Below are 27050 nucleotides of genomic sequence, written 5' to 3' on the forward strand. Positions count from 1 at the left end.
CCACAAGATGTGGCGATGGCCACAAGCTTAGATGGCTCTAAAAAGGGGGATTGGACAGATTTCTGGAGGAAAAATCCCATCACAGGTTACAAGCCATGAAGGACATGTGCAACCTCTTGGTTCTAGAAGTGGCCCATCTCTCAGTGCCAGACGCAAAGGGGTGGCACCAGAATGCAGCTCTCTTGTTGCCATGTGTGCTCCCTAAGGCATCTGGTGGGCTGCTGTGAGACAGCTGGGCTAGATGGGGCTTTGGCAAGGGAGCAGCAGCAGGAGACGAGAATACCTTCGTCTCCTGCTTGGGGGACTTCCACAATTGGTGAGCCATTATGGGAGACAGACTGCCAGGCTAGAAGGGCTCCTCTTGCCTGATCCAGCAGGGCTTCGCTTATGTTCTTCCAGAGTTCACCTCCCAATCCAGGACCGAGATCCAAAAAAAAAAAAGACCACTAGGTTCTCTCTCTCTCTCTCTCTCTTTTATTTAAACAAAGTGGCCTTCACAACACCACAAGTCTCTGTGTCATTTGGGAAAGAGGCAGTGTCTGAATGACAGTAGCAGGGAGGTAGAAGCAGCTTGGCCCCTACCCTGCTGGGATGATTGCCTTCCCACAGCAGCCTCTGGGTAGCCCACAAGCAGGAAAGAGAGGCACCCCCCTTTCCTACTATTGCACCCGTGCAGTGGACATGAAAACAGCACCCCTATTCATCCTGGGGTGAAATGTCCCCCTCCCTGCAGAGAACAAGAGTCTCAAGCCCCCCCCCCCAGATTTTTCCCCCCACTTCCGTTTCTTGCAGCACACGATAAGCTCTCTCCCAGGGTGGGAAGGGCTGAGGGAAAAGTTAGACAGCGCGATGCTCAAAGCTTCTGAGAAGCGGAGGGCTGACTCTGCACAGTTTGCAATTTGCACTCACCTCCCCACAGCAAACACCGTCAGGCCGATGGTGAGTTTGCGGTCATGGTAGTAGGTGTCCAAGACTTCTGTCCGGAACGTCCCATCCCATATGATGGGGGCTGACCAAGGGGTCAAGGTCGGCACATCTGTTCTTCCCCTGGAAAGAATCGAAAATGTGTCAGCCTGCCTGTGAAACATGCACTACAATCTAGCAGGAAAATGTGTTGGGCAACCTCCTTTCCCCCCCACCCCTGAACAGCTACACGAGAGATAATGCATTAGAGTGCCCGGCTACAAGCCTGTTCAGATTGCCCCTTGGCAACGAAGCTCACTGGCTAACCTTGGGCTAGTTGCTCTCCCCAGCCTAAACCTCCCTGGCATGTTTGTGGGGAGAAGGACAGGGCTGAGCTGGCCACTCTGACGTGTTCCTAGGGTGCAGTCCTCCCCATTCCCAGTAGATGGCGGTGAAAGACTGTGTGTGTGGCTTCATTTCAGACCTAATAGGGGGTCCCTCCAAAAGTGTCTAGGCTTGTCTGCCAGGTGGGGCTCCAGAAACCATTGGATTCAAAGGGGGAAATCCCCACCAACTTGTAGAAGGAGGATTCGCTTTCCTCTTGCAGAGACCGGCCCTTTCAGCATCTCAATCAGCATCCCATCCAAATTACTTTGGATTAAAGCCAATGCAAAAAAACAGCCTGATTGAAACTGGTCCACTGCTGGTCAGTCCTGGCAGTGAGGAAATTCTTTCCCATGCGCAGCCTCAATGTACCTCCCTGCAGCTTCAGACCACAGGCTCTGCAGACGCCAAAGTGAAGAAGCTGTCACTGAGGAGCGCCCATCGGGGAATGGGCAAGGGGGCCAGGACTCTGGCAGGGCATTCTGACGCCCCCGGAAGAAGCAAGCCCTGACTACAGTACAAAGCCCGGCACACTTTCCGCCACCAGGAGGCGGGAGAGGCAAGCGCATCCCTGCCTCTGACTCAAGAAGCACACCCAGTGGCCGGGGACATTGTCCCCAGGGTCATTTTCAGCCACCCAAATGTCATGTGAATATGTTGCATCATCCCCAAGGGACTTGCAGGAAATTGCAAGGGTGGACACTTGCTGCCTTTGGGACCACCATAACTGTGATGCTTGGGGTGGCTGCGAAAAGTGGGCAGGGCTGGTGGGTTCGATAAATGCCCCTCCTGCGCCCCCTTCCCAGTTTCTTCGGTCTTGGCCATGCCAACAACAGCAGCTCTCGCCCTTCTAAGAAGCTGAAACCCAGCCACAAACAGCTGGGCCAAGGATTTAAGGATTCCAAGAGCAAAGATTCCCAGGGGCCACTTCAGCCCCCATCTCCCTGCAGCTCCCCCACCCAGCGCAGGGGATGGGGAGGGTGGGATTCAGATGGGCCTATGGAAGGCCTTTGGCGGAGTCAAGGCCCTGGGCGCAGCTGCCCGACTCCACAGACTGAGAGCAGTGAGCACTTCCCAGGCGCTAATGGGAGCCAGATGTTCCCAAGCATCCTCCCTTCGGTTCCTTGGCTTGTTCTCTAAGCAGAGCGCAGCGCGTCCTCCCAGCACTCCTGGCCTGCAACTTAATTTGAGCAGGCTATTTTAAGCCTGCTTGTTTTCCAAGGGAAGCTGAAGACACACTTGAGGCTCTCTGCCCTGAAATGCACAACGGCTGGCCTGGACCCAGTGGCTTGCACAGCTCGCCTGCCCCTCCCTCTTGGAAGGGCAGCACTGCTCAAGATGCGCTCATTTTGGAGCACTTGCTCTTTGGATAAGACAATGGGGGGGGGGTTTGTCCTGGATCCCCAAATGCAGCCACACCTTCTGCCAGCTGCCATTGGAAAGATTTCTACGCATGCATTTCTCTCAGGACAAGTTGTTCTTCCTTCTTAAAAGCAGAGGTCCTGCCCTGGTGCTTTTAGCGAGGAGACATCCGAGCCCCTTGTGCCTCCCTTTTTACTAACTTCTGCTCATTTCAGACTTGTTCCCCACAGCGAAACTTGCTTGTGGGAGGCCTTGGGACTCAGTGGCACACTTCCCACATGCTCTGGGGAAGAGCATGCGAACCCAGCTTCCCTCCAGAGCTGGGAACCAGGCAGCAGGTCTCCAAAGCTCCCTTCATGCTGTAGCAAAGGGGAACCCTTGCCTGTCACCTGCTAGGCAGGACAGCACTGGGTTTGGAGGAATCAAGGGCTCCGCTCGGTGTCAGGAAGCATGCACAGAGAATGCAGGAAGGATCCCTAGCTCCATGGTAGAATAGCAGTCTGCAGACAATTCAAAGATGAATTCCTGCCACCTCCTAAGAGGAATGGGAAAGAACCCTGCATGGGTGCTGGGGGGAAAGGAGGAGATGGCCATTTCTTGGAAGGGTGCCTTGCAAGCTTTCAGAAACATCTAGCTGGACAGAGAAAGCTGGGCTGGACAAACCTTTGACCTAATCCACCAGGGCTTGTTCATAGTCCCTTAAGAAACTATTGTGTCAAAAAACTACATCATATGATTAAAACGTGCTTTTTTTTTGTGCGGTTCAAGACCAGAACTTCCTCTTGGCTGGGGAGTCAAGAGAAGCACTGCACACACTGGGCTGGAATTTCAAACCAGGCCCCCCCCCCCATTATGGGGAAATTGCATTGCTGAGTTGCTCAGAGACCCCTGGCCGCCTTTGCAGGCTGCTGGGTTCGTTGGGGATTTTGTGTGTGTCCCAAGATAAGCTGGATTTCTGCAAGCTGCAACCCTGCCTAACGGGGGAGGGGGGCTGGGGGGGTCAATGATACCGATGTATGTAGCAGGGATATATGATGCTGCTGTGTAAAGAGTCAGGACCTTTGTCCAAAGTGCTCAGCACTGCCAGACACGGACTGGAAGCAGCTTCCCCAGGTCTCAGAGGTCTTTCCCGGGTCTCTCTGCAGAGGCTGCCAGGAGATGACTCTGGCATCTAATGCAGGCAAAGCAGGGAATCTACCATGAGCTACGTCCCACCCCGAGAGCAAGCAAAGTAGCCAGTTCCTTCTCCTTTCCTTCATGACCACGCAGACTTCAAAACACTCTAACAAATCACCCTTGTGCTGCTGGAGGTTTAGGGCAGATCCATGAAAACATACCTTCTCACAGTCTAGAATTCACCTCTGGAACTCACTGCCTCAGGGTGCTGCAGTGGTCACACCTTAGATCTATCAACAGCTCTTTAACAGCAATAGTTAGGAACGGAGTCCCCAGGTGCAAAGGTAAGTTTATCCCCCCCAGTTGCCAGGTGTGGGCTTCCTGAACCCACCCACAGGAGTGCAGTCTGCCCTTCTCGCTGCAGATGGCTCAGCATGTGTCATTCTGGCCAAAGTGACCCCCAAATGGATTCACCTCCTTGTTTCAACATTGATTACAACACCTTGTCAGGTAGGCTGGGTTAATTCCCGCGTTGCAGGTGAGGAAGCAGAGAAAACAATGACCCTGAAACCCCCCTTCTCTCGCATTGCAAGTACTTCCTTCCTTACCTTGGGTCAAACCAATTGGTTAGCAAGACCCCCCTTGGTTCTTTATTCGCGTATTCAAATCTAGAAGGAAGGAAGAAGACATTGAAACTGTGAGGCAGCCAAAAGCCTCTTGCCCCCACATTTCCTGTTTCTTGGCAGTGATGAATTTGATTTCCTCCTCCTCCTCTCCCCTGCCCCTTGCCATGTCTTAATTAACATTCCCACCCTGGTCTTAATTTTCACACCAAAACTGAATGCCAGAACCCTTGAAGCCACAAGGAAAAGCACCTCTGAGCACCAAACGGGGTGGCCGGTAACACTGCAACCCACTCCAGGTATAATGTTTCTGGCCCAACTGGGAACAGAGCGTGACCTTCCTCTCCCCCTCTGGCTAAATGTGAAGCTTCCAAGTTTGTTTAAATCACAGTTTCCTGTGCCATCTCAACAAGGAAACTATGACTTAAAGGCTCCCTACAAGTCAAGACACAAAACTCACTTGGATTTATCGGTTTGTGGGCCCAAGCCTATCCAACTTCCCATGCCACCACAGCATCCTGCAGTGGGGGGGGGGGGGGGAGTCACAAAGGCCTCCTCAAGGCACAGGAACATTTAAACATTTGCAGCTGTATTGCAGCTGCATTGGTGCTGGAAAGTCGGATAGGGTTGGACCCTGTAAGGCATGCCTGAGCCACAGTTTCCCAGTTGGAACGTCACCGGAAACTGTGGTTTAACAACCTTGGAAGCTTCCGTTTAGCTAGGTAAGCCAGGGGAACCCATGGCTCACTGCTGGAATTGCCTGTTCAGTTCCAGAACATGGAATTAGGTAGTAAGACTACCCTGCCTTCCCCTTGAAGCTGGCAGTTGCACCACACCAGGCCTGTGGGCTTTTGTTTCCCTCACCACACTTTTTCTTACCGTGAATTGAGCCACTGGGGTATACCAAACCACAGCTCTGTTTGGTTTTTCAAATCAGCCTTCATGCTCCTGCAAGGAGAGTAAAACCACACATGTTTAAAGAGCTTAGAAGTGACGGCAGGAACTAGATTTGCACCTGCTTTACATGCCAAAGGTCCCAGCTTCGGTGCCCGAGAATCAGTCTCTGCCCCAAACCTGGGGAGCTGCCACCAGTCCCTGCAAGGTGGACCAGTGATCTGACCTGGCAGAAGACAGCTTAATATCCCCACATTGTTCAAACGTGTCTGTAGAGAGGACTGTGACTTTTTGCACCTAACTTTAATATCTGCTAACATTTTCAGGGCCAGAAGTCAATCTTAGCTCCACAAGGTGCGCCTAAGCATTCCCCTCTGTGCTCAGCTAGGCAACAGCATTGGGAGGAGGGAGAATGGACTGGCTGCTTCCCAGTGCCACAGTCCCGATCAGAATGAATCCTTCCAACCTGAATGTCTTGACAAGAACGTTACGCTGAAACTCCAAACACAGAGTGTCGTTCGGCCCGCAGACCACAAAGCAGAAATTTTGGGCTAGGTGCATGACTCGCAAGGAACGGAAGAGTGAGGGAGTTCACAGCCTCACTGGGGGAAGTGAGAGCGATGCAGGTTTCGTGTTGCACACCGACTCCTTTGACATCAGCGCATGGCTCTGTGAGGATGGCCCCAGCCCAGGGTCAATCCTCTTGGGTGTCAGGATGAGGCTGGGTTGCCCAAGTTCAAGCCGTGGAATTTAGCAATTCTATTACCCAATTTCTTTTTTTAAAATTTTTTAAAAATCATCTTGGCAGGCTGTAATCAAAAGGGGTTGCTTCACCCTTTCTCTTCCTGTTACTTGTCTACACAGACTCTAAAGGAAATAAAAGCACATTCCAGTATTTTTCCTCCACATGGAGAAAAAAAAATGTGGGGTCCCCGACTCTCTCTTCACAGGAGCAACACCAAAATAAAACAAATTGGGAGGGGGGAATTGAATTTCTGCGCAAGGGAAAGTTGCACCCCAAAGGCCAAACTGTGGCATCTCCTGGACAGGATAAAATGATGCCCGATCACTACAGAAGACAAAAGAGCAGGTCAAACCACAAGAGATGTGGGGTTTGCTTACCTGTCGTACATCCACATAAATGTTCTTTTATCCCTGTTGGAAAAAAAGAACAAGATGATACCCATTTGTCCCCAGAGCCACAGCCAGGCAACATAACACTGAATCACACTGACAACTTTTGGGTCTGATTTTTGGCTTGTAAACAGTTCAAAGGATCTACGTTTCACTTGGCTTTTCCAGACTGTTAAAGACATGCTTTCAAAGGAAAAAGTGAGGCAGAAGTGACTATTTCAGGGGTTTGGGTTTTTTCCCCCCCCTACATTCCCCCACTGCTCCCCCTCCCCCATAAAATTATACCTGAAAATCAAGCATTTGGTTTTAGGTCTGGGTCTACCCTTTGTATTTCAACTGGATTGAAACTCTTCAGAGAAAGGGAACACCTGTATTCAGCTGTAATGCTGCCTGCGTTCTTGATGTCCTAAAACATTCACAGGTGACTTAAAGGCAAAGGCTTATTATGGCTAAACTGAGGAAAAGGCAAAGTGCTATTGCAACCATGATGTGTTACCTTTTTACACCCCAGGGAGGAGCGGGTTAAGCCCTCCCTGCAGATGCCGTTAGCATTGATAACACTGAGCTACCCAGAGTGGCAAGTCACATCTCTGAGTCAGTGGGTCCATTCCCAATTCCAGTCTAGTCATTTTGGAGATCAAGTAATATTAGCCTCATATCACAGCTGGGTAGACTGAGGCATGCAAGTCGAATAGAGTGTGTGTGTGTGTGGGGGGCTTTTGGCGGCCAAAAGGCAGGATGAACATCTCCTAAGTATGTAAATAAAACAGCTTCTTTTGGACCCTGTTCCCCACCGAGGAACAGCTGTCGATTGAGAGGTTATCCAGACTGTGAGGATCTCTTACCAATCCAGATATGTGAAAACAGCCAGAGATACGACGGCAAGGAAACAAATGACACCAAGAACAGACTTTTCGCAGGATATCAGCATCGACATCCTATGGGGGGAAAGAGGAGGAAGGTGAACGGTCAGTGAGAAGCTTTTCACCCCCATCTACAGAGAGGAGACTGGTTAAGTATGAGGTCAGCGTGAAAGGGGCCTCATGCGAGAGTCCAGCCCTGCCGTGGCCAAAGTCATAATTCAACTATTCCCCCCCCCCCCCAAGAGCTCTGGCACTTTCGACAACATCCAAAAATATCTTGCAGTGCTCATGCCTTGTTTTTCATGATCACAGACAGCCCCCCTCCCCCCCAGTGTGTGCCAAAACCAGCCCCCTTTTTTCAGACGGCCCCATTTTGCTTGAAATCTGGGGAGACTCCCATCGCTGGTGTCAGAGGTGGGTTCTGCAAAAGCAGCACCTGGTCTTGGAAGGAGAGCTACTTGCAAAAACCCAGAAAGGTTGGAAATCCCTGCTACGGATATGCGGCATCAGGGTGCAGGCAAGTCAACACCTGCAGAAAAGCCTCTCCTGCGACTCAGGCATGGGGCGTGGAAGAGAGCCCAGGCTGCAAGCTGGACAGAGCCACCAGGGCAGCTGCCATGGAGCCAGCAAAGGACACGCTGGGATGAGGCCTCCTTGTTACAGCCTCTGTTCTGCTTTGGCAGAGGATGTCTGTTGGCTGTTCTGTTGTGTCTTTTTCCTGCAGTCATTTCAATAAATAGAAAGTGGGGTGTGTGTGTTTATTTTTGTTGAGATGCAGGGGAAGGCAGGGTTTGGGGAATGCTCCTATCCATAAACAAACATCAGATGTGGGTTACTGTCTGTTTTGTGCTGCCCTTTGGTTCTTTCCAAACAGTTTAGTTTTGGGATTGTTGGCTGCTTGTCGTTATAACGCTGCTTCAATTGTTTGTCTCCAACTTCTGTTTTAGGGCCAGCAAAGGACTGGGGGTGCCAACTGGAGATGAGAGATAGCAACAGCTATACGTCCATATTCTGAGAGTGGGGGAATAGCCAGAGGGGTCTTCCCAGAAGCCTCAGACGCAGACAGCCTAGCACTTAATGATGACTCACCTGGCACCACAGCTCACCTACTCTTGGTGCTGGACACAGACTTTTGGACTGGCTGAAGGTCCCTGGAGATCAGAGGAACCACCTGAGCCCTTCAAAGTGGTGCCAGTGTCTCATGGCCACATGGGGGCACCCAATTTAGGGCTTTACCCTCAAACAGTGAACCTATAATGCAACTTAGAGCTCCGCTTCTGAAGGCTTCCTTAAAGGCATCTAGACCACATCCTGCGGAAAGGAGTTCCACAGCTATCCAGGAAGTCCCGTGCCCAACAGGTGGACTAGAACCCATACAAATCAAGGGAAACCTACCTCTGGTTTGTACAGGATTTGGGTGGCCCGAGACGTCAACATCAAATCATGGAACCCCCAGGCCAAAGCTGCGACACTCAGTTCCTTGCCCTGGCAGAGAAACAAACAGAGATTTGCTGAGTCGGGCTTCTTAAGATGGCTGGACTTCCCTGGAGGGCAGGACCAGACCCCAAAGATGTGTTCACCCGGGCCATTGCTCTGCTTCCCACAGCCGCTCTCTAGATACTGCTAGCAAGTCACCACCCTCCATGGCCGTAGATTTCAAGTTGCACCCAGTACAGCAAGGGGTCAGACCCTTTTCTGCGTCTTCTGTCTTATGAGTCACAATAATTAGGAAACGCCAGTTCTATGTTCAGTGTTGCATTCTGGCGTCACTCATCTTCTCCAACCCATCAGGCCAGCTCTTGTGCTATTATAGGCACAGGAGCCCAACTGCCAAAAACTTGGCAACTCTCCGGCCAGCACATGAATAATAATTCTCTGTGTCCTAATGCAATGCATACTGTCGCCTGCTCTTCCCGTGAGCCCCACTGTCTCCTTCCCCTCCAAGTGCCATACTTCTCACACCACCCTGCAGATTGCAAGCCTGTCTGGGAGAAAAGGGCCTCTCCTTTGTTCTTCATGAGGCACCTCTGCGTAACACATTAAGTTATGCCAACAATGTTTAGGAAACCAGAAGTGGCCCCAATTCACAGACACCATCCAAGCCATTTAAAAAGCAGGGAAAAGTTGGGGAGACTTTAGCAGCAGCCGAGAAAAAGGAACTCTGAAATCCATCCCTTGGTGGATTTCCACTTGCACAGTGACATTCCAGCCCTGGAGGAGTGACAGGCAAATCAAAGCCCTGCCTGGGGCATTCTTGCACCAGCCCTGTACCTGTGTACACAGTGCAACAACATCGCTCTGCATGTGGAAGACATACATTTGAATCTAAAATAAATACTGGAAATGATCCCAAATGTCCTCTGGCAGACTGTCACCTTTTGACCCCAGCTCTGCTCCTGTGCCTCTAAAAGGTGGCTTGATGTGAAGAAACTCAGGTCAGTGACATTTTGCTTCTTCCTCCCCCACCCCTTTACTGTGCCAGGAAAAGCACCCCGGGCTTAATTTCCACACATAATAACAAAAGTGAGAACTTTGTGTGGTGATGCAACCCATTTTCCAGCATGAAATCTCAACAGAAGCACCGAGTTCTGAAAGAACGAAGAAGGGCAGGTCAACAGAAAGGAAAATTTGGGGCCATTTTTCTCTTTGCCTACATAGAACAACAACATCCAGGAACAAACTCTGGGTCATTTTGTGACATGCTACTCAGTCCCTCGAAAGCTGATAACGGGGAGATGTTTTGGCACAGAACATTCTTAGGGGCACCGACATGGTTCAGTGGGGGGTGTCCTCAAACGTGTCACTGGCAGGACTCCTCCAGGTTGCCACTGTTTTACCCCGCACACAATCCTCCTCCTCTGAGAGACGCTGCATCACTACAAAAACATCCCTCCCAGAGGCTCAGCACAAGAGAGCCTGCCTTCTCCCCAAGACAGGAGAAAGGCACAAGAATTGCTCTGAGCCTTAAAGCTGGGAAAGCATATCACCGCCCACCTGCCTGGGGGTCTCTCAGAGCCAAGCCCCTGCTCACTGCCTCCGTCATGGTTCTAGGCACTGAGAAAGAGACATATTTCTGCACCTTTCTTTCAGTGCAATGACTACAGGATGAGCTTAGATCAACTTGAAGTCAAAGAAAGAAAAAGTTTCTTTCCTAGCATGTAATTAATCTGTGGATCTCCTCACCACAGGATGTTGTGATTGTGCTTGGCCTAGATGCTTTTAAAAGGAGATTGGACCCGTTTCTGGAGGAAAAGTCTATCACAGATCACAAGCCACGATGGGTAGGTGCAACCTCCTGGTTTTAAAAATAGCCTACCTCAGAATGCCAGATGCAAGGGAGGAATGCCAGGATGCAGGCGTCTTGTTGACTTGAGGGCTCCCTGGGGCATTTGGTGGGCCACTGTGAGATGCAGGAAGTTGGACTAGATGGGCCTTTGGCCTGATCCAGCAGGGCTCTTATGTTCTTAAAGATCTAAAACTCAACCAGCAAGTAGTAGGATCTCTGCCCCCTCCTCCCTTCCTGGACAATTCCTTTTCAAAGTCTCTGCAGTGGGGAAAAGCTTGGTGGGATTTTAAAAGGGATGGAGCACGAGATGTGTGCTGCAGAACCACAGCTACCGTTCTGCCTTCAGCAGTGCCTCAGTGGTGCCAAGAGAGGCTCATACAGAAAGGTGCTGAATTGTTCCACAAACACATTTTCTGATTTCCACCAAGTCTTGTAAGACAAGACGTGAAGTATCCGAAACCTTAAATTGTATCCCTTTGCCACAAGAACTAGTAAATCAAATCTCGATCCCATCTCCCCAAATCTATTCACACATCCTCTAAAGTTACCTCTGGGGTATTCATTTTTACCTGTTTGAGATCAGACTAAGGTTGCCAACTGACCAGTTCAATCTGCCTGGCCTTGTGCCTTGAGGTAGATATAGCTACAGTTGAAAAATTGGCTGTTTTAGTCTCCCTTATTGCTACATAAACCAAAATATTTCCCGGGGGGGGGGGGATGGGGACGGACCAAAGACATCAAAAATGAAAGGAAAAAAAGCATCGCATTTGCATTATCTTCCTCAATGCCAAACCTCTGAGCGTTCAAGTGCACCCAACTTCAGTTTCCGTGGCAGAACAAAAAAACCCAGATAGCTTAAAAACAGTTTTCGTTTGCACATTTGCAGCGTGCAAATAAGATAAGCAAGTCACCTTAACGTCATGAAAATCAGCTACAAACTTTCTCCCGGCAGGAGCTCCTGCAGCAGGTCACCTTCAGAACAAAACCGCCCGACCGCTTTCAAAAGCTGATTCTTCCAAGACATGACAAGCAGGGCAAGCTTCTCTCTCACCTAAACTTCCAATGTGGTTGGCTCTTAGGGGTAGACTGCTGCTGATGGTGGAGGTTCCAAACTGGTGTGACAACTCAGCTATACACAGCCCTCCATGAAACTGACCGGCCTGCCAATTTCACATCCTCCAATCACTAAGAAGTTTCCAATCTTATACATATAATGGGGGCGGGGGGAAGGGAGGCACAAATCTTGCCTGGCATTGCTCTTCCCCTAGTCAATGTGAGAAATTGCACACAGCAAGACTTCATGGGCACATCCGTAGAAACCAGGCACAGAACAGTGTGGGTGGCACTTCCTGGCTCACACAGCGGTTAGTCTCTGCTTCTTATTTATCTATTCAAAATATTTTTAGCCTGCCTTGTACCCTCCAGGCCAGGCCAGAGGAGACATTATATGCATCACTGTCTGGTTTCAGGTGGACTTCAACGGTAACCACAGAAACCACACAGGAACCCAATCCCAATCAGGTCCATGGCCCGGAGGTGCTGCAAGCCATTTGTTTCTGGGCTGGTTTTGAAACAAGGTGGCATAACGGTGAGCTCATTGCAGACCTGGAAGTGGGGGAGAGGAAGCTTTAGAAACGCTCCCTTTGTGCTGGTCACAACCCCAATCCAGCCGAGGGTATAAGAGGCCCAAACGCCGTAGCCTTTCCTCATAAGGAAGGTGCCCCAGCCCCGTAATCATCTTAGTCGCTCTCTTTTGCACCTTTTCCATTTCCACTATGTCTTTTTTGAGATGCGGCGACCAGAACTGGACACAATACTCCAGGTGTGGCCTTACCATCGATTTGTACAACGGCATTATAATACTAGCTGTTTTGTTCTCAATACCCTTCCTAATGATCCCAAGCATAGAATTGGCCTTCTTCACTGCCGCCGCACATTGGGTCGACACTTTCATCGACCTGTCCACCACCACCCCAAGATCTCTCTCCTGATCTGTCACAGACAGCTCAGAACCCATCAGCCTATATCTAAAGTTTTGATTTTTTGCCCCAATGTGCTTGACTTTACACTTACTGACATTGAAGCGCATCTGCCATTTTGCTGCCCATTCTGCCAGTCTGGAGAGATCCTTCTGGAGCTCCTCACAATCACTTCTGGTCTTCACCACTCGGAAATGATGTACTGGCCTTTGCTCCTACTCCCGTGTTCTAGTCAGCATCCTCCTCCCCTCTGCACTTCCTCTCTGGCCCCCTCAGCCTTTTCCAGTGCTGGGAGCGGAAGGAAGAGGGAGCGCCCCTCGCCAATCTGCTGCCTGCTTCAGTTGGCCACATAGATGGACTGGCCCTGGGCACGGTCTGCAGTCTGGTTACTGAAGAACAGGAAACACAGATTTCCAAAAGCCCCATGAAGTTTGGATTTTTGGGACTACCCAGATGGGCAGAGGCTGTGACCCTGGGGTGGAGCCTCAGGAAACACAGTGCAACTCTGGAGTAAACAGGATTTGGTTGCACACACCTCTCTCTCTCTCTCTCTCTGCCCCTATTGCAGGTTTTTCACGCTTTCTTTGGGGGCTTGTTCCTTTGAGACTTCGAGCGAAGGATTTTATTCAGTGAGTGGACAAGCCAACTTTACTGACAAGTGCTGGCCGCCTCTCAGAGTTTGGCTGCTCGGTCTCGCATTAACAACACAGGAGAGGCTGAAGCCAGCAGCATCTGGAAACTATGCGCAGTCAAGATGTGCTGTTTACAAAGATGAGAACATTCTTGCCCCGTTTTGTGCCAGGTCTCCAGGGGAGGGGACAATGGCATGCAGGCCCACACCAAGCCTTCGTCCCTTTGTTCAGTCTTGGCAGGGGTTAGCGGAACGCCCTTTGGTCTACCAGAGAGGCAGGGAAATCTTGGGGCAGGGAGCCAATCTCACAGGCTGCTCTCACTTGGCACTCCCAGAGAAGGGCAGCCTAGGGGCAACTTTGTGTGTAAATTTGGGACACCCACAACAGACAGCAATCCTGTCTCAGAAACATTCTCTCCGGTCTGTTTCAAGAGCGAAGGCGTTTAGTGCTCCAGGAAGTCCCACTGGACATTGAAGACACAGAGGGTTTTCTACTGAGTGCAGAGACCCCCAAATCAACGTACAACCTCCGTCCAATAGCAGCGTGCCTGTTGGCGTCCGAGGCCAGATCACTGAACTCCAAGATTCCCAGAACAATGACCCATCCTGCTCTAAATGAGTTTAGCAGCAGGATTTCCAATGAATGACCGGGAGAAGTTATTGCCACCTTGGCCACCGTGACGCCCACTTGAGAACAGCACCACCTTTAACGCAGGATGTGGGCCAAATCGAGGCATCGTGCCGAGCTCCCACACAGCTCCGCCTTATGCTGGGGCAACCCTGAAGAAGCCATTCTTACAGCAGCCAACACAGACCCTCATCTGCTGGGCTTACAGCCGTATGCTGGAGGTGTCAGACCTGGAAGATTCAGGTTTGAACTCCCACTCACGTCATGAAGCTCCCTGGGTGATCTTGGGCCTGTCACTCTCTCAGCCTCACAGGGTTGTCGCGAGGGCCAAAGGAGGGGAGGAACCATCTTTGCCCCTTGGAGAAAGGGCAGTATAAAAATGTGAAAAAATAAGTCAATAATCTGGAGTGGTGGCCAAGGGGTGTTGGAATACTTTCAGGAAGTTATCAATGCTTCCTACCTGGGTATCAGACTTGCGTGGCACACCCAAGCAGAGAATCCACCGATCCCCTTTCTTGATGTTCTCCTGACCGAACAGCAAACCGAGAGAGACTGTGACAGATCCTTATTTCAAACCCACAGACTGGAGTTACCACTATGCAGGGCACCCAAAAACAAACACCCTCTATAGCGTGGCTTTTGGGATTGAACACCGATGCAAGTATAATGAAGGTACAAATGAGCATGTGGACTTTGAGGGACCCTCCGAGAGGAGACACGCCCCCCCTTGGTGTGGTTGGCCAACATACCCACAGGGCCTCTGTACTCTCAACAGAGATTCTCCTCCGAAAAGAAAAGGACCCCCCAGAGAGACCCTTTCGGGGCTAACGTGCCAGTCAAGGCCTCCCACTTGTTCCCTGGTCATTAAGGAAGTGGCAGCCCATCACCACACTTTGCTTGGTCTCCGGAAAGCTTCTCGCAAAGTCCTTCCACCGGCCTCCGCATCTAACAGAGACCCCCAGCAAGAGCTGAAATTAAGCCACCCGTTACCACCAAACCTGGACCGCCTGCCCGAGAATCCATGTGGCCCCTTCAAAAGCGCAACTGCTTTTATCAGCCAGAACACAGTCCACAGCAGCTGCACCCATCTGTTATCCAGCGCAAGCAGCCTGGTCGCCACAGTCAGTGTGCTGGCAAAACAGCGACCAGAAGCCTTTGGGCACGTTTCCAAAATCATGAATTGGGAACGGCAAGGAGGAAGCTCAAGTACCCCCTTAGGACAGCCACTTCCTCCAACTCATAAATATTTCCTACTGGAAGCAAGCACTAATTTTCTTGACACACCAACTCAAGATCCCAAGGTGCACACACACACACACACACACACACACACACACACCCCATAGCCTCTTCCCACTGTCTCTCTCTTTTGGGGTAGAGGAGAAAGGAATGGGTAGAGGTGTGTGTTTGTTTCCAGTGAGTAAGAAAGTCAGCCTAAGTCAGTGGTTCCCAAACTTTTTTAGCACCAGGACTCACTTTCCAAAATGACACTCTTTCAGGACCCACCTAGCCTTACAAGACTTTAAAAAAATTCACTTTACAAGTTGCTCAGCCCTCTGCTCTTATTATTTTTACTATTGTGTGTTGGGTGGGGGCGGAGGAACCGCCTCCTGGAGCATTTTTTGAGCTCTACATTCATTGGATCAAGACCATTCTGCTGGCCTTGCATTCCCCTTTGCAGTGGACCAAGGCAAGTCTGCCTACTCATGAGTAAATGTGCACATGGTTCTCCATTTTGGTTTCCATAAGGCTCAATACATTTTCCTTGTCCGCTATTTGGCTTGTCAGTTTCACGACCCACCCCAAAATCAGGTCCTGACCCACAGTTTGGGAAGCGCTGGCCCGGGTCTTCCTGAACACAATGGGCAGACTCTGGAGTATAGTAAACAACACCATTTTCAAACACCTCTAGAAATGGGGGGGGGAACCCTGGGGGTGGCGAGAGTTGGAGGGAAATGCATTTGAAACACACACGCACACACACACACCCTCCAAAAACAGCCCAGTTACATACATTGTGCTTGCCAGGGACGTGCAAGTGCTTGCTAGAAGGTGACGGAGGCTGCAATCCTATGCACACTTTCCTGGAATGGAGTAAGCCTTGTTGAACATAGTGAGGCTTACTTCTGAGTAGACATGCCTTGGCTTGTGCTGGCAATTGCCCTGTGGAGCTACTTTGCAGTGATGCCCAGCAAAGCAGCTCAGGAGAAGGGGTAGTCCAAAGCCCAGACTTTTCCATGCACTGAAAGCATCTCTGACTGCTCTGGGCACCTACCGTGGAGAGCTTGGCTGGGCACCTCTGGTCAGAGCCTGGGCTGTCCGGGCAGACCAGGAGCGCTGCACCCTGCCGGGTGGGGGTTTTGCTGAGCGGGCAGGACTGGCCTGAAAGGGAGCCCCTTCCAGCGCTTTCTCTCGCCTCCGCATCTGCTTACGCGTGGAATTCCTCCCGGTCCAGCACTCTGCAGATGGGGAGGTGAGGGAGAGGGTCCTGGCTTGGGATCGGGGCTGGTGGGGGCAGCAGGGGCCAGAGGCGTCGCCCTGGTGTGTCTCCACTCCTCTCCCCTCCTGCCACCGGTCCTTGTTTTGCTCGCACCCTGTCTGCAAATGGGGGGGAAGAGCTGGAGGGGGAGCTGTCCCTTGCAGCTCCAGAGTCGGGGTGGGGTGTTTGGGGCGCTCTCCGGGTGGCAAAGGGGGCACCGCTTGGTGTCTTGAGTTGCACCCAGCAGATTTCTGCAAGGGGGGCGGGCTTTCCAGGCAGCATTCCATTCTCATCTTGGGGGGGGGGAGCCAATCACCACTTGTATTTGCTCACCCCCCAAAATTTTGCCAGACCGCCTTCCCCCAGCACTGGATGGTCCACTGTCCAGGTGCCTGGCACAGAAACTGACCCCAGTCTGCTGAAACCTACAAGAGGCGAACATCCCCAGAGGGGCACACCAATTTCCTACAGCCAGCGGTCTTCCTCTGCCACGGGTGGCAGGGAGCCTGCAACGTAGCTCTCCAGCATGGGCAGATGTCCACGGAAGGTGGGGGGTCTGGGTGCTCCCTGACCTCAGGATGTCGAGGACGCGAAACCCCCTGAGAATCAACCCCAGAAACAAGCTGGCAGCCAACACAGCACTATAACCATCTGCTCTGCAGACCCCCAGTGACCAGCACCTGAGCATGCGAAGAGCGCGGTATCCATTGTGTCTCTACAGAAGGACTGTAGCTAACTCCCAACTGTGGGGGGTTAGGAACCAGGATGTGGAGGTCAGAGGCCTTCCAGCCAGGCCCAAAGCCAGCCGCTCCCTTCTCCAAGCCCACCCAACCCCTGACGTGGAGGCAACTCAGTGATTAAGAATTTCCACAGTGGGCAAACCCAGGGCAGCTGGCCAGGATCCCTGGCCTGCTCACTCAGAAGGAACACACATCCCTTGGTTTACTATTCATATATATTTTGCATGTCAAAAGTCTCTTCTTGCCAGCTTTGTAGAGAGGGGTTGTGTGTCTCAATGGGTAGCACCCGTCTTTGCATGCAGAAGGGACCCAGGCTCAGTCCCTGGCAGTAGCCGCTTCCGGTAGGGCTACAGCCCCCCCAAACCTGGGCCTGATGCCACCAAAGTGGGCAGACAAAAGCCCCAGTGCTGCAGATGGCGGCATCTTCAACCAGCCGGTCGTGGAGCCAAAGCAAACAGAAGTGGCCGCAGACACGTGGATGGGAGCAAACAAGCCTGCCTGGCTCTGCCTGGCTCCGAAGGAGTCGGCACAGAGAGCGCACCAGCGATGCAAGTCTTGGGAGGGGCAGCTGCGTAGGTGGGCCCTGTGCCACCCTGCTGCCCCCCCCAGTTAAGAGGGGGGCAATGACTGCCAAGGGAGCACTGGGGACCAATAGAACCCCAGTGGCGTCTTTTCTCCCAGGGCTGTTCTTACAATCCTGTATCTCCCATCACACCACCCAACACGGCACCCGGGCTTTGTAAACAGGTTGCAGGTTTCTTGTGGTGTGCTCTTAGAGGCACCTGGTGGGTCTCTGGGAGGTGCAGGAAGCACCTTTGGCTTGAGCTGGTGCTGGAGGGGCTAGAGCAGGGGTGCTCAATAGGTGGATCGCGATCTACCCGTAGATCGCAAGGCAAAATGAGTAGATCCCGAGCCCTGTCTCTCCAAACTGTTAATATGTCAGTTTTGTCTAGTGACTAGACGAAACTGACATATTTAGCTGACACTAAACTGACACTGAAACTGACACTTTAGCTGCTCTTCAGGCATGCAGCAACGAAACTGACGAAACTGACTAGACTCCAGCAGGGGCTCCGTACATTAAAGGGGGTGTCTGTCAGACGCTTCCTTCCCCCCTGGTAGATCTCCGGGCCTTGCTGGGTTTCAAAGTAGCTCTCGAGCCAAAAAAGTGTGAGCACCCCTGGGTTAGAGAGAGTGGTCTGCTGCTCCTATTCCCCATTGTCTGGCCATAGCTACAGCGGCCCTGACAGTCTCCCTAGAGACTTAGAGGGGCACTCCAGGGATACTGGAGTCCCACACAGAACACCCTTTCCCTAGATACTGGACCTTGTGGAGAGGCGGCCCAAGAAGTGCCTTGCCTGACCACCTCAAGGCAAGAGCAAGCTCAGCCAGACAAGCCCCCAGCTGGGCCGGATTAGTCACCAACATTTAAGGTAGCCAGGATGGGCCTAGGGAGGGGTGCTGGAAGAGCGAGGCACAGGGTACATCTTGAGCCAGCGTGGGATGCCATTTATAGCAGGGTGTCAAGCTCATTTCATAAGGGGGGGGTGTGAGCCATAGCCCAACAGCAGCTAAAAGAACATGGAGAGAGTTGGAACATGGAGAGAGCTTTACTCAGCGCGTGGTCGGTCTGTGGAACTCCTTGCCACAGGATGTGGTGCTGGCGTCTAGCCTAGACGCCTTTAAAAGGGGATTGGACGAGTTTCTGGAGGAAAAATCCATTATGGGGTACAAGCCATGATGAGTATGCGCAACCTCCTGATTTTAGGAATGGGTTAAGTCAGAATGCCAGATGTAGGGGAGAGCACCAGGATGAGGTCTCTTGTTATCTGGTGTGCTCCCTGGGCATTTGGTGGGCCGCTGTGAGATACAGGAAGCTGGACTAGATGGGCCTATGGCCTGATCCAGTGGGGCTGTTCTTATGTTCTTATGTTCTTATGGAAGGAGAAAAGTAGGATAAAGGCAGGGACTTGGGTCTCCAAGTTTTGCTCTGACTTGGGAGTTTTGTCCCTCTATGGCACACGCACACAGCCCAAGCTCTACCTTTTGCTCAATCCTGCTGGATATTGCGTGCACCATGCCACACACATACTTCCTTCATTGAATTAATCAATCCTGGTTCACAATGAGTCCCTTGTCAGGCATGATTGATAACCTCGTTAATGCAATTCTGATCACAAAAATACACCCAGGAAAAAGATAACCCAGCAACTTTCTCAATACAACCTGAAACTAAAATGACACAATTTTTTTTTTTTAATCAGAAGAGGAAAAAAGGATAAGCTAGAATTGGGAGGAGGTCCAAAAGTGCCCCAAGTCTTTCCGTGTCTCCTTCCCGCTCTACTCCTTGGTGAAGTAGAGCGGCTTCACTCAAAGGCCAATTATCTTGCAAGGGCTCACATTTTAAACCAGCCTCTGATGCTCTCCAGCGTTTGCTCGCTGGTGTGGAAACCGGAGCGTTCCTTCTTCAGGTGGGACTTTCCCACTAACTCAAGTTCACGGACACCAGTGAACCCCAAAGTTCTACTTTTTGGTGTGTTTTGTTGATCAGCAGCAAAAACCTAACCACACAAATTCAGGTCTGTCACCACACACTGCCCCCCACATTTTCAGCTGACACCCTGCCATTACAGTAAGTCTTTAAAAGTCCACAGGGAGGGGGAAGAAACCAGTTCATAATAACATGAGAACAATTTCTCTTGGAGAGGAAGAGCTCACACAATAGTCCGAAATTAGGCTTGCGATTCCTTCCCCCTCCCCAAAAAAGGAGTCTCAGCTGCCAGCCTATGCGACCAACCTAGTCATTAAGAGTGTCTAATTTGTATATGCTCCTGGGAAGGGGGGAGGGGGATTTGCACCACCACCGTGCATCACGTCCTGCTAAGAGCAAAACTGGTTCTCTGAAATGGAGCCTCTGTGTAATTCAAAGCCCAGTTTTGCTCACTTTGGAAACCAGCCCAAAGATGAGTTAGGATCAAAGTTTTTATCAGCCAAGACTGATGCCAGAGGCTATTTCTCTGGGTAACGCACGGACAAATTGGTAGCTGGCTCATGCAAGGAGGATTCAGGGCATGTTCTGAAAGCACTTCAGGATCATCAGCCTTGTAGGGTCACAGCTGGGACTGGGCCAGAGGCAATACTTCCTTGAGCACCCAGCCAGAGGAACCGGTTCTGATGTCACACGCCTGATGAGGCAGAAGTTCCCACACATGCATCACCCCCTCCCTTTGGCTGGCAGTCTCCCAAATGCTGCTCTCCTGGGTCCCCTTTCAAACTTTCTTGCCAGCTCATCCTCTTTGGGGATGCTGTCATAAGAACTTAAGAACAGCCCCACTGGATCAGGCCACAGGCCCATCTAGTCCAGTTTCCTGTATCTCACAGTGCCCACCAAATGCCCCAGGGAGCACACCAGATAACAAGAGACCTCATCCTGGTGCCCTCCCTTGCATCTGGCATTCTGACATAGCCCATTTCTAAAATCAGGAGGTTGCGCATACACATCATGGCTTGTAACCCGTAATGGATTTTTCCTCCAGAAAGTTGTCCAATCCCCTTTTAAAGGCGTCCAGGCCAGACGCCATCACCACATCCTGTGGCAAGGAGTTCCACAGACCAACCACATGCTGAGTAAAGAAACGTCTGTCCTAACCCTCCCAACACTCAATTTTAGCGGATGTCCCCTGGTTCTGGTGTTATGTGAGAGTGTAAAGAGCATCTCTCGATCCACTCTGTCCATGTCAGTCTGCCAAGCTGGTGTGCCCCCTTCCTGGGTGGCTCAAGGACTCCCAAACTTGGTTGGTCACCTCTCATTGCCTTATCCTCTCTGGTCAGGGGACCAGACAAGGGGACCAGACTACCTTGGGACCATGACAACCTCAAGGTATCAGGGATGGCTTGGAACACACAAGGTCTCTCCAAGGTGCCAGAAATGGGGTCCCCTGTGGCCAGGGCTTACCTGGCACAGTCTGGGCAGCAAGAACAGACCTCGAGCCTCCTCTCCAGTCAAGGAGCTCCCATTCACTGCCTCTCAGGCCTGTTCCAGGCCCTTCTCCATCCCCTTCCCTATTTTCTCCAGCCTCTCCTCCCCCTCCCGATGTTACAGCACAGACCACCCAGAACTCTGGTCCCCAAGGCTCTATGGTCCTGTTACACAATGCATGCCCGCATTCATTCTGGATGATGGGGGAAAATACACGGATCCTTGTAAGCCACGGATCTGTGTCCGTCTGTCCAAGCTGCCTCGCCCCAGAGCTGCTTATCTGACTCCTCTGAAACAAACAAGGAAAAAACCTGACCATCCAGGATCAGGTTTTGCATTCAAGTAACCTTTGAGTTGTATGCTCAGTACATAACCATCACCTCTTGGAATATTCCCTTAACCCCTTCTCCTCACTCCACCTTGCCTTGCCCCCCACCTGCTTCTTGCCCCCCACCTGTGACTTTCACAGACCCTCCAGCTATTCTGTTCCTATCACTTTCATTCATTCCACCTTATTTTATTCCATTCTGGCCCATCACCTCTTCAACATCCCTTCTCCCCTTTCCGACCGGGGGTAAACAGCCAGGATTCTTTAAACCCCTTCCCTAAATACTGCACCAAGGGAACCAAATACATGCTCCATAAGTACACAATGACTCCACAAGTACACAAAGTGCAACACTGCACTGGTGTTTGGCTGTATTGCAACCTGGGAAAGGGGGTCTTCATTTGGGGTGCATCCATTTCTTCTGTAATAAATCCTCAGCAGTTAGAAGCTGCTTCCTTTCAGTCTCTCTGCATGGCACTAACTTGCACCCCATCCGAATTCTTTTTACCAAGCAGAGCTGCATCCTTCCCCCTGGCCATATCCTTTCCCTCTCTCTCAGGACCCCCCTGGGCCTTTAAAGGGACTTATTTATTGATCCACAAATATGGAATATTCCAAAGGAGGAAGTTTCTTTTTAGCAAACCAGACACTTTAACTGATGCCACAGGGGGAGGAGGTGGGTTCAGTGTGCCCCATAGTGCCATTAACCCTACCTGAGCAGTCCCTCTGTGAGGTGATTGCAGAGGGACACAGCTTCCCAAGAAGAGAAGTGCACTCTTTCTGCACCAGGAAGCCTGCGCTCCCCTTCCCCTCTCAGCCCAAGAACGAGCTTCCCACTACAGGCTGATCTGTGACACCTGTTCAGCTGGGTGAGGGCATGGTCTGTATCCTGCAAGGAGCACTCACCCGCCTTAGCAATGGGGCATTTCAACCAACTATTCGACAGCCCAACCCTATACATGCTTAGATGGAGGGGGAAAAGATTTTTAGGGCCCAATTCTAAACTGGCCCAGTGCCAGCGCTGAGTCCTATCATTGGCCCTGGTTGCTGTAAATGTGCCATAAAGCACTAGGGTGGGGTGGGGCAGGACTGCTCTGCCATACCCGGAACTCCATGTCGGGCCATCTGGCCCAACACAGAGTCTCTCAAGTTTGCGCCAGCAAAATAGCTGGCACAGACTTAAGAAGCCCCAGCGTGAGGCTTGCGGCTTCCCCCAAGGAAGGCCTTGCTCCATCTATGCACATCCATTTGGACTTGTGCCAGCAAGATAGCTGAGTAGGCTCCAGGGGGCAACAAAGCCTTACCTGGGGGCAAGGGGACAAATGTTCTCTTAGCTCAAGGTCTTTGCAGCTTGAAACTCCCCTGCAGGATGCAGCGTGTGCCATGCTGACACAGCTGCGTCGGTTCCAGGGTGGTTGCACCAGATTGGGCTGTGGGCCTCTGCAACAACCCTGGGCACAGAAGGGTTGGAAGCCCCAGAGACAGACCTCGGTTATGGGGTTACTTGCTCTCGCACCAGTCTAAGTCTGAACGCTCTGGACGTCAACCAGGAAATAACGTACAGATTTGGCAAAGCAGAGAATGACCACCACAAAAAATGCTGTCAAAATGTCAGCTCTGAGAAGGAAGCAGACTTAGGAATGAGGGAGACAAGCGGTTGAAATCTTGGTGATAAAAGCCCCGCTTATGCCTGCCGAAAGGGGTGGGGAAGATTCTACCTGGCTTGAAACCCCCGGAAAACTGTTACTAGCTGGTGCACTTCTCTTTCTCCAACCACATATCGAACAGGACCCCCCTCCCGACCTCCACACTAGGACCCGAGAGGACTTTTCCCATGGTTAGCTGCCCGCTCAGCCCCTCTCCCGGAATTCCCGCTTGGAATAGGTGCAAAAACGTGGCCCCATCTCAAGCCCAAAGCCAGAGGACTTGCAGGCACCTGCTTCACTCTCCCCCCTGATTTAAAACCCCATGACAGCCCTACAGGGCGCTAGCGGCCAGCAAAAAGGTGCTTCACAGCAGTCTGGATTTGAAGCCAGGAATTCTTGGCTTAGTCCAGGACTCTAACCACTGTGCACAACTGCCTCTCAAATTCATTGAAATTGGCAGAGCTGATCTCCAAGCAAATCTGTCCAGGAGCAAAGCACTCCTGGGGGCTTTTCCTGGCCTTCAGAAATGCAATTTCTCCTCAGCCAGACATGAGATATTGCTTCCCTTCCCCACCTCGCTCTGATGCTGGACTCTGTGCTTGCTTGTTCCAAAGTTAACTGCAACGTGAGAGCCTCTCCCCCTTCCCTGAATGCTTGAAGAAAACTCAGAAGGAGAATCTGTGCCTGTTTGGGAGCAAGCCCGGTGGAACTCAGTGGGACTTGCTTCTGAGCTGCTTGCTTCGGCTGGGATTGCAGCAGAAGTCTCCTTCCTTTTGGAACAAATGGGTGCGTGTCCAGAAAAGAAAAAGGCAATGTTCCATAAGAGGCTTTCCCTCCTGTGTGTGAGAGACGGGAGTATTCTTCTCTTAAGTAGGCACTAGCCACCTGCACATCTGTGGATCAGAAGGGGTCTTCCCTTCCGTGCAAATGAGAACAGGGAGGGCCTCTTCTAAGACCACGCCTGACAATGGCGCTGCATCAATTTGTTGCTGCAGGAACCAGCTTAAAAGAGTCATTCCTGTGTGTGGGAAAAGGGAAAAGTCTGATCTAGAAAGAAAACATCTATATTTGCATAACTCTGTTGCTTAGATACTTGGGGGGGGAGAGATTTTTAGGACTCAATTCTAAACTGGCCCAGTGCCAGAGCTGAGTCATTGGCCCTGGGTGCTGTAAATGTGCCATAAAGCACTAGGGTGGGATGGGGCAAGACCGCTCTGCCATACCCGGAACTCCATGTCGGGCCATCTGGCCCAACACAGAGTCTCTCAAGTTTGCGCCAGCAGAATAGCTGGCACAGACTTAAGAAGCTCCAGTGTGAGGCTTGTGGCTTCCCCCAAGGAGACCTCTGACTGCTTGCCAGTGCTCACTGGATATAGCAGTAACCACTTCAGTGCCACTGCTGCAGCAGACACCGGGAAGCTCTGGATTGCGCTGCATATCAGTCAAAAAGCTTTTGAATTTAAATAAACCATAGGTCCTGCACCTCTGGGCTTGACAACAGCGCACAAGGAATTTGGCACGGAGGACTCCCCCCTTCTCTCGCAGCAGGAAATAAAAGCAGCTCAGAGAGTTCTGCCTGTTTCAAAACTGACATGTCGTCCTTTGCCCAGGACAGGTGGGGCCTGCCAGCCTGGCCCAGAGGCACAAGTCATTTGCCCACCTTGCCAGAAGAGAATGACTGGCTCTTTGCTTGTGGGCAGAATGTACCCAGGCTACTCCATTGTCCTCCAAGGCAAGAACTCTCAGTCCACACCTGTTCCAAAGGGAGGCTTTGAGCGACGGCGGTAAGAGCAACTCTGAGGGTGTGCAGAGTGTTTCCTGTGCTTCATGGTGCCCCCAATCTCGGCCCCCAAGCCAGGGATAGGGGGCTTCACTTTAATTAGTTTGCTCCTACCACATTTTCCACCCTGATTGTGCAATGTTTACATGAAAAATAGTTCCCATTGGATTTCAATTTCACTTAAAAATGGCATGCACGGAGGCACAATCTGGATGGAAATCATGGTGGGCAACGAGAAAGGCCCCCCCTACCCCCACCAACACCTTTTCATGGTTTCCCCTTTTCATGCCCCCCCTTCCTCTGTATAATTAAATTGAAGCCCCAGTCAAGTGGCAAGCTGAGCATCAAGTGCATGTCTAACTGGAGCCTAGGAACGCGTCCCAAGGGCATCATTTACCTGAAACAGAGTGCCATCTCTGTGGGTGCTTGAAAGAAGAGCTCTGACACACACACACACACACACCCCGAGCATGTGCAGAGAGCCCTTTCCCTTCAGACCCAGGCACTAGCAACCACAAACTCTTGCCACTCCCCCAATACGCTGCTTACACAAACATGGATAAACAGCACATGCTGATTCTTCTCTGCATGGCGTTTTATTGATGCCACTGTGAATAATGCCTACCGCCAGACGAGGCTTGCTATGACTTTATGTAACATTCCACAGCACCAGTGCAGGGCAAAAGGAGATGAGAGGGGGATACTTCTTGTGCAGAGGTTAGACCTCCCCCATGCTTAGAACACACCAGGTCCTCCACCCTCACCCCTTGCAGAGGATGTCGGGATGGCAGGATCTCTCCCAGTAAAATTCACCCAGGCACCCCCACAATGGCCCTTCTCACCAAGCCCCACATGGGGCTCCCCACCCACCCACCCCCATGCTGGGAAGCGAGCACTGACACAAGAGTTTTTGGGGCTGGCCCAGCCAAGAACAGTGCCAAGTTCCCTCCCTTCCATCACTTCCTGAAATACGTGCAGAGAATTTCAGTTTTGGACCCTCACGGAGTGCCTCCTTCGGACTGAAACACAAGGCCTCGCCCCATATTTGTGCATTTTCTTGCCCACAAGCATCGACTCACCAGAGCATGGATAAAAGCCACAAGCTCAGAAATCTGGAGGTGAAAATGTCGGCAGAGCCAAGTGCTTCACAACCAAACTGGACGATGCAACTGAGGAATTTTGGGGGGCTTGTGTTTAGAAACCTCAGACGTTGCATCTTGCACAAGAAACCGGTTTCTTGTTGTTGCAAAAACACCTTCTCCGTCAGGATTTCCTCCCGTGAAAGATGCACTCCTAGACACTTCCCTATTCAAGCATATGTTTTATTTCTCAACAAACTGTCCCCTCCCCATCAGCATATTCCTCCTGTCTTTTTTTGGTTTAAAAAAAACAACCAGCATTTATACAGACTCTTCCAAAACATACTCAGCACACCCCTGTAGATACTGTATCATCTCTCCCATGCTGTAGGCTGACAGACTCGCTGAAGACCACCCAGTGAGTTCTCAAGCTGCAGCGAGACTGGAACTCAGAACTTCTGGATCACCACTTGACCACACAGTCCCATTTGTACTCCATTAATCTTTTTTATTTTCTGCCCCTCCCTGCTTTCATCTCGCTCAGCAATTAAAGCGCTCAGCGAAAAGCACCCTGGAGCGAACGCACTGCATTTTTGCAGCCTCATCTCTGCAGAAGGTTCTTCCATCCTGGAGCCAGGAAAGGCAATGGCTACCCTCACCCACTGGGTTCTCCCTTGCCCTGTGTTCTCAGCCTTTGGAAAACAGGGGCCAAGAACAAACAGCCCTGCACTGTGTTCCTCCACTCCCTCCCAAGAAAGAGTGGGGGGGGAGGCTGGTTTCCGCTCGTCCTGCATGACACAGGAGGGGAGATGTTTCTGATGTGTCATCAGAGGGTGCTAATCTAGAACAAAACCAGGCAGAGCTCACTGGATGCACACCAGCCTCTGGATCCCAGCCAGGGGAAAGCAAATGAGCCAACCAACCTTGTTCAAGGCACTGCTGCCTTGTGGAGCCACAGGTCTTTGGAGCTGCACAGAGCCCTGGAGATGTCCTTTCGTGAAAAAAGAGACTTGCAGTGTGCAGCTGGAGGAGAGCCCCGGGCTAGGCTGGGCTGGGCTTGGGCTGGGCTGGGCTGGGTGTGCCATTTCAGCCTGGCCTGTCCTCTCAGCGTTGCCTGGCTGAAGTCTCCTCCTCCCCCAAGCAGCTCAGAAGGTCCGTTTTGGCTCTGCAGAGTCCAGAGCAGAGCATTTCTCCTGCCAATCATTAATCCAAAACC

The 27050-nt window shown here is 51.5% G+C and overlaps 1 protein-coding gene across 1 annotated transcript in view; it reads right to left on the bottom strand.

Moving 5' to 3' along the window:
• The window catches only part of LOC136635464 (N-acetyllactosaminide alpha-1,3-galactosyltransferase-like), a 28083-nt gene extending 1247 nt beyond the window's left edge, over positions 1–26836 (bottom strand). The window contains exons 1-7 of the mRNA XM_066610611.1: positions 26758–26836; positions 8675–8764; positions 7262–7354; positions 6405–6437; positions 5268–5336; positions 4374–4433; positions 910–1047 (exon numbers count right to left, since the gene is read on the bottom strand). Coding sequence (XP_066466708.1) covers positions 910–1047; positions 4374–4433; positions 5268–5336; positions 6405–6437; positions 7262–7353 — 392 coding nt within the window. The 5' untranslated portion in view covers position 7354; positions 8675–8764; positions 26758–26836. The remainder of the gene's footprint in view (positions 1–909; positions 1048–4373; positions 4434–5267; positions 5337–6404; positions 6438–7261; positions 7355–8674; positions 8765–26757) is intronic.
• Positions 26837–27050: the final 214 nt, after the last annotated feature.

This window comes from Tiliqua scincoides, chromosome 16 (genome assembly GCF_035046505.1).
Source record: "Tiliqua scincoides isolate rTilSci1 chromosome 16, rTilSci1.hap2, whole genome shotgun sequence".
Taxonomy (NCBI): Eukaryota; Metazoa; Chordata; class Lepidosauria; order Squamata; family Scincidae; genus Tiliqua; species Tiliqua scincoides.